This window comes from Chionomys nivalis, chromosome 4 (assembly GCF_950005125.1).
Source record: "Chionomys nivalis chromosome 4, mChiNiv1.1, whole genome shotgun sequence".
Lineage (NCBI taxonomy): Eukaryota > Metazoa > Chordata > Mammalia > Rodentia > Cricetidae > Chionomys > Chionomys nivalis.
The window spans coordinates 71,792,019-71,804,345 of NC_080089.1; the positions used below are offsets into that span (position 1 = coordinate 71,792,019).

The 12,327-nt window shown below is 38.6% G+C and overlaps 1 protein-coding gene across 1 annotated transcript in view; it reads left to right on the top strand.

Annotated features, from left to right (window-relative positions):
- Positions 1 to 222: 222 nt before the first annotated feature.
- Positions 223 to 12,327, top strand: part of Rfx7 (regulatory factor X7) — a 92,077-nt gene continuing 79,972 nt past the window's right edge. The window contains exons 1-2 of the mRNA XM_057767001.1: positions 223 to 688; positions 831 to 996. Coding sequence (XP_057622984.1) covers positions 836 to 996 — 161 coding nt within the window. The 5' untranslated portion in view covers positions 223 to 688; positions 831 to 835. The remainder of the gene's footprint in view (positions 689 to 830; positions 997 to 12,327) is intronic.

Sequence of the window (12,327 nt, forward strand, 5' to 3'; positions counted from 1 at the left end):
TCCCACCTCCCTCCCACCTCCACCCCGCCCGCCGCCGCCGTCACGCGAGCCCGCTCCCCCCCCCACCCTACGCTGTCCTCCCGTCCGCCGCAGCCGCCCGGCCGCTCCCTCCCGGCCCCCGCCGCGGCTTCCTGGGCCCGCGGCCCGCGGCCGCTCCGCCCCGCGCGCTCCGCGCCCCCCTGCGGCCCCCGCGCCGCGCCCGCACACGCGCGTCCACGCCCCCCGGCCGCGCGGTAGGTGTTGTGCCGTCTGCGCCGGGCCGCAGTGCGGCTGCGCGCGCTGGGCTGCTCGGGGCTGGCAGGACAGCGGCGGCCGCGGCGGCGGGGCCGGGAGCGAGCGAGCGGCGCGGGGGAGCTCGGAGGCGCCAGGCCCCCGGGGGAGGGCGGCCGGGGAGGCAGGCCCCGGAGAGACCCGTCGGGTTGGATTTGGGGGCGGAGGGGGCGCCTGGCCACGGACCTCGTTTTTCAGACGCCCCCCAGCCCCGGCCGCTGACGGGGGGCTGAGGGGCGCCGCCATGCCTCTGCCGCGGTGACGCGCGGGGCCGTGGAGGAGAACCGGGAGTGGAACAGTGACGAGAACCGCAAGGAAAACGGGGAGAGGAACCGTGAGGAGAGCCGTGAGGAGCCGCTCGGTCTCCCCGGGGATGTCCCTCAGGCGGCCGGCGAAAGCGACTCACTCGAGCCCTGGGGTATAGGCCTAGCTTATCCAGCTTCCTTCCTCCTCCTCCTCTTCCTCCCCTCCCCCTCCTCCTCCCCTCGTCGTCCTCCCCTCCGCGTCTCTTCCCTCACCCTTCCCCGCGCCCCCATCTTCCCTCCCTCCCTCCCCTCCAGCAGCGATGGCAGAGGAACAACAACAGCCGCCACCACAGCAGCCCGATGCCCATCAGCAGTTTCCCCTCAGCGCCCCCAACCCCGGGGTGGCTCTGCCAGCCCTTGTGCCCGGGCTGCCAGGGACCGAGGCCAGCGCTCTGCAACACAAGATCAAGAACTCCATCTGGTAAGAGGATCCTCCATCGCTGGGGTAGAAACAGCCTAGGCACCTTTCTGCTGCAAAGGGGGTGGGGGGCGGCGGCATCCAGAGCGCAGGCTGCTGCATTCATTGAAGGTGGGTTTCCACGGCCGGCTCGGGTGCATGGCTGTGGCACCTCTGGCGGGAGGGGGTGGGGGAGGTTGCACCCACCCCTGTCTCCTTAGACACGCACACACACCATGCTTCCCTCCCCTCCTCAATTGTAAGCAGATAAACAAGTTATTTGTGCATTTTCCACGTACAGTGAGGGAAATATGGGTCAAGATTAAGTCATTGCACGAGCGTGGCATGAACTGGGAACTTGGCATGGGCAATGTGTTGACTGCTTTTGTAGTCATAGAAGGAGGAAGAAGGAGTGGATTGTGAATTTTGACCGAACGAGACATTTGTACGCAACGACATTAATATGCAGCATAAAACCTAACGTGCCTTTTCCATTCAGTTGGGATAGCCGCTGTTTCTGGATGGGTTTGCCTCCTTTATCCTCGCTCTGAATTTCCCTTCTGGGGAATTTATTTATTTATTTTTTTTGCATTGACTGTAAAGAAAATGCTGCTTTAGCATAAAGTGTTTTTATTTTAACGTGTTAATTTACACAGTAAAGTGAATATTTTTTTAATGTAAACGATCTTGCCATTTTGTGTAATTATTAAAAAGAAACTAGATGGAGCATCCTTTCCTAGTTCTGTATTTCTTGTGGGAATTTGCTGTATTTCAGTGTTAGCTGAACTCTTAAAGACTGATAACAGTATTAATAAATACACAGAGATATGTCCATCTTCTATTAGAATCATTGCAAATGTTGTTTGAATGTGAACTTGCATTAATATTTTGTAGGATTCTTTATTATCTGAGTTTTTTAAAAGCGTGGTACTATTTTTAAAATGGAAAGCAATATTTGGGATTTGGTCTAAGATTGCTTTTAGTAGAAGTTTTAAAATAGAATTAAGTATGATGTGAAAAAAACAGCCTTGATTTTTGAGCGTGTATCTGGCAGGTTCCTCATTGAATATAACTATTAAAATAACAAAACTTGCAATTTAAGGACAAAGGTATCATAAAGCAGCTAGCATTGTATGTAAAGCAGTTGAACATATCAAGACAGTAACCAATTTTAAATACAAAATTAAGAGCTGTTGTATAGTAATTTTCATTATTTTCTTGGCCTGCTTCCATGTCATGATGCTAATATGAAGTAGGTCAGTGCAGACTCTGCTACTTTCCTGCTACACAGTAGTTGACAGCTGAGTAGCTTGCTTTCATTTTTTATTTTAATATGAAACGTAATTATTTGAAAAAGAATTTTTTAAGACTGACAATAGTTATGTGGCATCTCGGCTAGGTCAGATGTGTGAAGTGCGTGTGTGTGTGTGTGTGTGTGTGTGTGTGTTTGGCAGGGTGGGGGACACCTCAGTAGATACTTTCACCCTGCTTTCAAAGCTATAATTTAAATAAAGGTATGATTAATTTCTGGCTTTGAGGGGGTCTATAAAGCCAGATGTTTTGTCACTAGATAATGTAACTTAGGGTCCCTGAGATCACAATTGAATTGAAGTAAAACCCTTGTTTTTTTTAGCCTCAAAAAGGGGGCATTTCAGTTAAAGGACTCAAATCTTTTAAGAAAGGTAAATTTTAAAGGTTACATTCGTAAGGCTGTTTTATTATGAAAACGGTAAAGGAGAAGAATTTTTTCTTTAGAGTTCCACAGAAAGAGTGAGTTGATAGGCACTGAGGGGAGTGTTGGAATAATGATGACCGCAGAGTGCCTTTTGTTTGTTTATTTTTGTTAGATCGTAATTTAAGTCACTCATTGGTAATGATATTTGCACATCTATTACAACTGAGGTAGGCTGGCTTTCACATGAAAAAACTTCTCAAGTACAGGGAGTACTCTTCAAATTTTTGATTTGGCACTGAAAAATTAATCAGCAAACATATCTTAATATCAAAGTGTTCTGTTCTATATCTTCATTTTGTAATGACATAGCATTTCATTTCCAATTTTAGTAATTCTATTTGCAAAAATTATTCCTTATTTCTTTATATTGAAAACTTAAGGATAATAAACCAAAACCACTTTGGTGGATAATAAATATTAGTGGTCATATTTAATAAAGACTTGTAACTCCTTCACAAGAATGGATTCCTATTATTTGTCAAATAACTATATAAAATACAGATGTTAAAAAGTGAAAGTTTCATTGTTACTTTTTTTTTTTTTTTTTTTTAAGTGTAGGGCTTACTATGTAACCCTGGCTGGCCTTTAACATAGAAGTTCTACCTTCCAAGTTCTGGTTTAAGGACATATACTTTCATGCCTAACTCATTGCTACTATCTAAAAGATAATATTTTTAAAATAAATTAAAACTGGTTTTAATAGATATAACTATAATTCTATATGTATGTTGTTTCATTATTTTTTAGGCAATACTTTTTCCACCATTTTTAAAAATCATCCGGTAATGTTCTGAGAGATTGTCAGTTTCTTTGTCTTCCTTCAGTACTATTATTAACAGTTAAAATGAGATTTGAAAGAAATGTGGCATTTAAGAATTATCAACTGGGTTTTGCATTTAGGTTGATTGTAGTTTCTAACTATGGGCTTGCAGATCACAAACAAGTCTGTACTTGCCCTCCTACTCTACAAATATAAATATAGTATGTGATGTAGGCCTTTAGCAGGACAATGAGTTATTTATTATCTTGGCTCACAATTAATTTATTCCATTTATTAAATGGTATTTGATAAAAGTATTCCATTGTATTTCAAGCATTAAATATGTCTCTAAAGAGGAATAATTATTCAACATTGGGATGTAGTATTTAATGAGATTAAAACTATTTCTCAAGAGTTAGAAATAGCGTGGACTTTTAAAGTAATTCTAGAACACACACTTCTAACTTGATAGTGTTATATTTGTATTAATATGTTTGTGAGTATCTTCAAATTACGTTTAGGTTAACCTGACTGTTGTCTGTAGTTTCTTTATTTCTTCCCATTCCATAGACAAAGGCTCCAAATTACTTATATGCCTCACTTAAAATGATTTTTATTTGTGGAGGTCTTTTAATTCTGATTAGGCCATAAGAATGTTATTTATATTTTATAAATAGTATAATTTGGAAATAATCTTCTTTCTCAAATGAGGGAGAAAGGAAGACAGTATTAAAATAGTAGACACACAGAGTTTTACTTTTTGGTTTTTTGAATAGGGTTTTGATCTATGACCCTGGCTGGCTTGGCATTCATGATCCTACTGCCTCAGCCTCTCGTGCCGTGATACCTGGTACCTTAAACTTTTTTTTTTTTCTACAGGAAGACTCATACAAGTTAAGACAAAGTTATAGTCAAATAACTATGAACTTCTTTAATTTATATTGCACTTCCCTTTGGTTACTTACGTTTTCCCTTCTCAGTGACTTCTCCCTTAGGAAAAAATATGAAAATTTCTATTTAATTTAAACAACAAAAATTTTGCTACCTACCCCTATTATTTCGGACAGGGTCCCTCTATGTAGTCTTGGCTGTCCTGGAGATTGCTACATAGACTAGGCTGTCCTTGAACTCATAGAGGGATCCTCCTACCTCTGCCTACCTAGTGCTGGGATTCAAGGCATGCACTACCAAACTAGGCTTCCTCGTTTTTTTTGTTTTATTGTTTTTTTGAGACAGGGTTTCTCTGTAGCTTTGGAGCCTGTCCTGGAACTAGCTGTTGTAGACCAGGCTAGCCTCAAATTCACAGATAGACACCTATCTCTACCTCCCTAGTACTGGGATTAAAGGTATGCGCCACCACTGCCTGGCTCCTCTTTTTTTTTTTTTTTTTTTTTTTAGATATTTTAATTAGAAACCATTATAACAGTATTTGAGATCTCTTCTGTTTATTTAGTTAGCTTTAAGAATAGATCATGGACTGGATGTGGTGCACACCTTTAATCCTAGCACTCAGGAGGCTGAAACTGGAGAATACTGTGAGTCTAGAGCTACAAAGAGAGACCCTGTCTTAAAACAAAGCAAAAAAGAATAGATCATGGGCCGAGGATGTAGCTCGGGTAGAGCACTTACCTAACTTGTATAAGGAAGGTTATGGGTTATCCCCAGATACTTGGCACTGCATCAAAGGGAATGAAGGAAGAAATGTACATGGGGTTGGAGTGACTCGTATTTGCTATTAGGTTATAACCTAGTTAACCAACTTCCACCTTAAAAAATATCAAAAGAAGTCCTAACATTTTATTGTAGAAAATATTTTAATGCTGTACTCAAAAACCTTAGATTCTTATAGTAATTTTTTCAGTTAAGCCTTACAAGTCTTTAAACAGTAAGATGTATCATTATTCTTTATTCAATTCTGGTGTATTTTAGACCAAAATTGTAGTCAAAGAATTATTTTGGGTGTTTTCTAGATTATCATTTATACCCAATTAATTTTGTTTTGGTTTCTTATTGTTATGACAATAAGCATCTCAATATTAAATGATTAATCTCATTTCTGTTTTAATACAAAGAGTAGAGCATATGATAGTCTATAACATTTACACAGTAATACCATATTAGTCCTGTTTTCTGTCCTCTGGCACAGATCTCAGTAATAGTTTTGTCCTTGAGACATGCAGTTTATTAGCGCTGTAAGAAATAATTGTTATTCATCCAGCTTTAGTGGGAAGGAAACGTGCTATTAAGTAGCTCATATCTTTAGTTTATTTTAAGCCCAGGATCTTTTTTGTCTTGCATGTGTTGGTTAAATGCACCCTGACCTGAAGTTAGCTAGTCTTCTGTAATCAGCTCGGAAAAGACTTGGCTTGCTTTTGCTTGTCTGTATTGAGGCCAGCTCTGATGTTTGTGTCCCAGCACTAACTGGCTCTGATTCCAGAAAGAAATTGTCTTCCCTGTTATCCAAAAAGGCAAGTTAAGCAATTTCAAACCTGTCATATTTCTGGTCTTATTTAGTTTAACTAATGATATGTATGTGTTTAAATAATTGACCAATTAGCTCTTCCCCCCTGGAAGATTTCTTGAATGATGGTATGTCCAAACTGATTTGACTACTGTCTCTTTACTGGTTTTAGAGATTTAGGGGAGAAATGAGCTGGTAGGAAGAACAGAAATATTGTCATGAAAGGTGTGCTTTGGCTAAAAATTACATCAACTTGCTTTTACCTAAAATTTTGAAAACATTAAACATTGTCATTTACTAAAGTTGGAACACTTAAGAAAGAGCAGTACTCAACTGAATATCTGATATATACAAAGTGCTGTGCTAAATAAACACTGGTATTTAAGGAATGTTCATTTGCTCTGCTGTTAACCTAGGGAGGAAAATGTGCAGTGAAACTTCTCATGTTCAGTTGGGGACTGACCAGGGAGAGAAATGACACATGTCAAAATATGGATCCTGAAAAAAGTACGCCTTCATTTCCTCACTTATAAAATGAAAGTTATACTGAATGACCTTGCAGGTTCTTTTAGCTTTTAAATTATGAGTCTGCTACTTTATTAATATTGACAGCAGTAATAAAACATAGCATAAGCACAGTGAAAGACTAATATAATTATCATAGGCGATTAACAGAACATTTTTAGTCAACAGGTTATTAGGATTTGCTAGTGTCTACTTAGGTGTTAGCCCAGGAGGACTATCTGAAGGTGGTGTTCTCTTATCATTGCCATGTGCAAGTGTTTCATTGCATGAGATTAAGTCTGCAAATATTTATTGAAAATTATAATATTTAAAGTATTCTAAGAGCTGGTTTATTATGTACAAATATGCTAAACTGTACAATAATCCCAGTTGTTGAGGAGGCTGTGAGCTGCTGTTTGAGAGAGCAATACGGGACTGTGGGCTTTTCTTTCTTTCTTTCTTTCTTTCTTTCTTTCTTTCTTTCTTTCTTTCTTTCTTTCTTTCTTTCTTTCTTTGAAAATAAAGTTGTTTAAACCTACAAGCAAATATTTTAAGGCAGTAGTGAATGCCATTTTCAAAAATTGCTAATGTAAACAAAACAGTTGTATATTGTTTTTAGAATAATTTGGTGTAGGGTTGAACTTCACAGTAGAAATTTTAATGAGTTGTTGTGACAGTGTCTTTTTAAGAACAAGGCAATAAGATGGTTACTCCACAACCCTAACAAAATCACACACTCTTATCCATTGCCTCCATTCTGTTATTCTCTTTGTGTTGGCATTTCTTCCTGGAGGAATTCTAGGAGGTCGGGTTAAAGATGAGCAGTGTTGTCCAATAGGAAAAGACTCTTCCTCTTCTGGACAGGACAGTGAAATAAAGGTCAACATACTCCTGATTGCTAACTGTGAGACTAATATAGTTAGCTTCAACTTTAATCCATATAAATAAAAACCCTCAAACATGATTTAATTGAATCTTTTTGAGATTATAAATAAGCATTTTTCTTCGTTTTATTAACTATGTGTATTCTATTTTCAAGAGAAAATAAGAGCAGTGAAGTTTGATTAAATTTTACAGTGTTTCTGTCAAGCATCTATTATGGTAGATTTTATATATAGAGAGGTGAGGTTTTATATTTCCTTATATCTGAGAATAAATGAAATGGTATTCCTTGCTGTTTGAATCTCCATTTGGGGTACTGAATTGGGAGGATGAAAGGCTGTATAGTGAAAGACTGCAGTCTGTTATGCCATGAACTTTAGGAAGTTAAAGAGTCAGTAGGGTGTGATTTCCCATCTTTTCCAAAATAACTTTATGTAGGATAAAAAATTGAATTTATTTGTTGTCTTAGGTTTGAGTAGCAAGGGATCGGGTAATGTACAATACTTTTATACTCATTTGAACACAGGACTAGCAAACTGATTTGAATTTGCGTTCTAGGTCTGATTAGTGATGTCTGTCAAAAACATGGATAGAGAAAGTGGTGGTATAGATACCTTATATTTGTCTCCTTTTCATATCTGAAATAGACTTGCTTAGAATTTGAACTCTGTTATTGATAGTGCATCGTAGATTGGTTTTCTTGGAGGCTGTGGTCATCACTAGGGCTCTTGTGCTTTATTGACCTTTATGATTTTAAGGTATAAAGCTGAGCATGGGGCTAGGAAGATAGCTCAGTCAGTAAAGTGCCTGCCATGCAGGCATGAGAACCTTAGTTTCATGGTAAAAATGGTGCAGCTGCATGTGTCTGTAACACTTGCCATGGGGATGCAGAGATAGACTGATACTTGAAGCACACTGGCTGGCCACCCTATCTAAATTGGTGAGCTCCAGGTTCACCAAGAGACCCTGTCTCAAATAAAGGTAGTGAGTGATTCAGGAAGATATCCAGTGTCAAATTCTGGCCTCACATGAGCATGTCCATGTCCTTGCACACCTGCATGCTCCTATGCACACTACGCATGAACACATCTATACCACCCCCCTCAATAGACACACTCAAAACTTGAGCATGAAGATCACTTGGGTTCTGATTTTCCTGTTTTTCTTTGACTGTCTTTTTCATGCAGCCAAAGAGGTACAAAATGAGAATAGAGGATTACTTTACTAAGTGATCTTTTTTTTCCTACTGATACACACTGTAATTCATAAGCCACTGACTTACGAGCCTCTTAAAAGTTGTGTTATTTAATATTTCTTGGTGATTTAGACTTGCCTTACTACCTGAAATAAGTCCATTTTAGTGATGTTTAAAGGACAGTTTAACTGAATGAAACATTTTCATTTTCTAATATGTGAAGTTCAAAGGAATTAAGGGACTAAGTATGTATGAAGCTAGACCATCATCACTGCAAGAATCTTGAGTAAATATAGTATACAGTAAAATGTTATTTGTATATAGAATGACCAACAATTTATATTTTTGCTATAGATATATGAAATTTAGAAGTGTAATTGCATAAGACTTCTCTGATATCTTACTTGAAGTAATATTTATGTTTCTGGGAACCTGGAAAATGAATTTCAACGAATGATTCAGTTAATGTAAATTAATCATTTCCCCGATTTGATTGTGGTCATTAGTGCTATTAAAGGCAAATTATATAAACATCATGACAGACATTTTCAGTCATATTATTAAGTATATGATCCCCTTTTTCTGAAGCAAAAACTATTGGCAAGCAGCATTTAATCAACTACTGCATCTAAAAGTTTCTAGCAAATAAGAAAGTCAAAGATTAATTCTAAATTCATGAAAGCAAGTAATGATGGAAATGCAAATCCAGTGCATACTGCCATCCTTTTGTATGTAAAGTGCGTACTGCCATCCTTTCGTATGTAAAGTGCATACTACCATCCTTTCGTATGTAAAGCATAGGGTAGTTAAAATAGGGGACTGTCCCAGTCTTTAAAACAAAGTAAGATTTTGTTTAATTCAGTAATGGTATAATAAGTAGTAGATAAGGAAGGGATTCAATGAGGACATTAGGTATTTTTATTCACAAAGCTCAGGGTTGTAGGCTTATTAAAACATCACAAGATAGACTATAGATTTAAACATACTGCTTAACAGATCCTTACTGTGACTTCTTTATTCTCTTTGTTATGAATTAGGTTTAGAGCTGTTGATAACAGTGAACCTTACCAATAATGTAGGTGAGTAGAGGAAGATAGTTTGGGAGAAAATGTATTCGGAAAACTTACTAAGGAGTATAGTTCCCACATATAAATGGTAGTACCAACTAATTATAACCCCGTTACCTAAGTTTTAATTTACATAGGTAGAAGAAAAATGCAGTACAGGGAAGAAAAGGATGGGTATGTATGAGCACCAATCAACAGAACTCAAGTACAGGTTATTACTTTTTTTTTTTTTTTTAAAGATTTATTTATTTATTATGTATACAACATTCTGCCTCAATGTATGCCTGCACGCCAGAGGAGGGCGCCAGATCTCAATACAGATGGTTGTGAGCCACCATGTGGTTGCTGGGAATTGAACTCAGGACCTCTGGAAGAGCAGCCAGTGCTCTTAACCTCTGAGCCATCTCTCCAGCCCCCAGGTTATTACTTTAAGCTTAGCATTTTATTTTACATTTTAAATTTATTTATGTGTATCAATGTTTTCCTGCATGTATGAAAGTAAGCCATGTGCATGCATGTCTGGTGCCCATGTAGGTGAGAAAAGGATGTTGGATCCCCTGGGACTAGAATTACAGATAATTGTGAGCCACCAATAGTCTTGGAACAGAATCTGGGTTCTCTAGAGCAACAAGTGCTCTTAATCACTGAGTCATTTCTCCAGCCCTAAACTTTTAAAAGCAGTCTTTCTTCTGTACCTTGGTATCTTATGGCCTCAATTTGCCCTTGTTTTCTGTTCTACTTCTTTTGATAGTAAATACTACTCTATCTTCTTCTTTAATCAGTCTAGCAATATTGGTTACACATTTGATTTTTTTTCTGACTATGCCTCTGTTCAATATTTGGTACTTAACTCATTGACTAATTTGTATTTTAACTTAAACTTCTTTCTGTTTTCCTATTCCTACTGCCAAAACTATAGTTCAGTGTTTTAACACTATATCTATATTATTAAGGATAATAGTAGTTCTTTGTCATTATTGGAGTCTAAAATATCTCTCTTGGGTTTATGCATTTGGATGTCAAGTTCACAGCTAGTGGTTCTGTTTAAGACGTTGTGGAACTTGTAGGAAGTAGGGCCTGACTCCAGAGGCCCTTGCTTCAGTCCTGTTCTATTTCCTGTCTGCAGCTGAGATATGAAGAGTCCCAGACAAACATTCCTACTATCATGAACCCTACCATGATGTAATTAAAACTTCTGAACCCTAAACCAAAACAACCTTCCTCCCTGATTTGTCATAGCATGAGAAAAGTAATTCAGAAAATTGATACTGAGAATGGGATCATCACTGTCATGAATCTGACCATTTGGTTTATAGTTCTTCAGAATTGGTTTGCAGGAGAAATGTGAAAGAACTTTAGAGCTGTGAACAAGAAACTGTAGAGAACTAGGCTGTGTTTAATGTGCCATTCTGTTTGGAAGTGGGAAGGCCACAGTGTCTAGATAAATGAAGACAGTAAAAATTATGCTTACGAAGTTTCAAGGGGGAACAAGGACACTTACTGGGAATTGGGCTAGAGGCCATCTGTGTAATATTTTGCCAAAAAAAAAAAAAAAAAAAAAAAAACACAAACCTAACTGTATTTTGTCCATGTCCTAAAAATTTGAATGAGACTGAATTCAGAAGTAATGGACTAATCTACTTTGTGGAAGAAATTTCCAGACACTATTAGTGTCAGGCTGTGACATGGTTTTTGTTCATTGCATTTACCCAGATTTATAATGAATAAAAACAGAAAGAGAAACAGAAGGATATGAAAATGTAAAGTTTTCAAGGAAAGGAAATATATTTAGAGATGAGACCCATATAAATGGCAGTGACTGTTTACTGTTTAAAAAGATTAGAACCATTAGAGAAACCGAGCACTTTGCACTGCATAAATAGGAAATTTACCTTGATGATGAGATCTTAATAAAGAATCAGGGATGTAATAAAACTGAAAACATAATTGAAAACCTTTTGCTTTAAAAAAAAGTGGAGTAGTGGGAGGCCTAGAGAGATGGCTCAGCAGTTAACATACTCCTCTTGTAGAAGACTGGCCTGGCTGGAGTTCAGTTCTAGCATCGACAAAAGATTCACAATGGCCTGTAACTCAAGTCCATGGGATCTGACTTCCTCTTCTGAACTTCATAGACAATGGACACCTGCACTTGTGTACATAACCATACTTAAACATGTAATTTAAATAAATAAATAGTGCCTAAGAAGTTAAAGCTTCCAGAGTATACTGTTGAAAACAAAGATGGCAGAAGCGTTTTTCCCGATACAACCATTCAGGCATTAGAAGCTGCCAAGCTGCAGTAAATGGAGGCCTGACCACCTCCCAAGCTGAAAACAAAACTTGGAGTTGTCCATGTAGTATTGTTTCACAGACATGCGGAATACAAGTACTAGTTAAGAAGTAAAAGAGATTTTTACCAAGATTCCAGAGAAAGTCTTGTGAGGTCAGGCATTGTGGAATTATGTTTGAAGCTTTGGAGATGAAGCCTGATTTGCAGCAGAGATCAGAATGTTGTGAATTCCAGGAACATAGGACATCCACTGAAGAAAGCTACAGACACACAAGAGACAGCCACATGTGTTACAGCACTTGTATTGCAAATATCAGGACTATAGGAGCCACCACATTCCCCTGATAGCAGACATTTAGCTCCAAGTTTTGCTGTTTGCCCTATTGGGTTTCCATCTTGCATTGATCCAGTCATTCCTTGTTATTCCCTATTCCTTTGCAATAGATTGTTTATTCATTGAC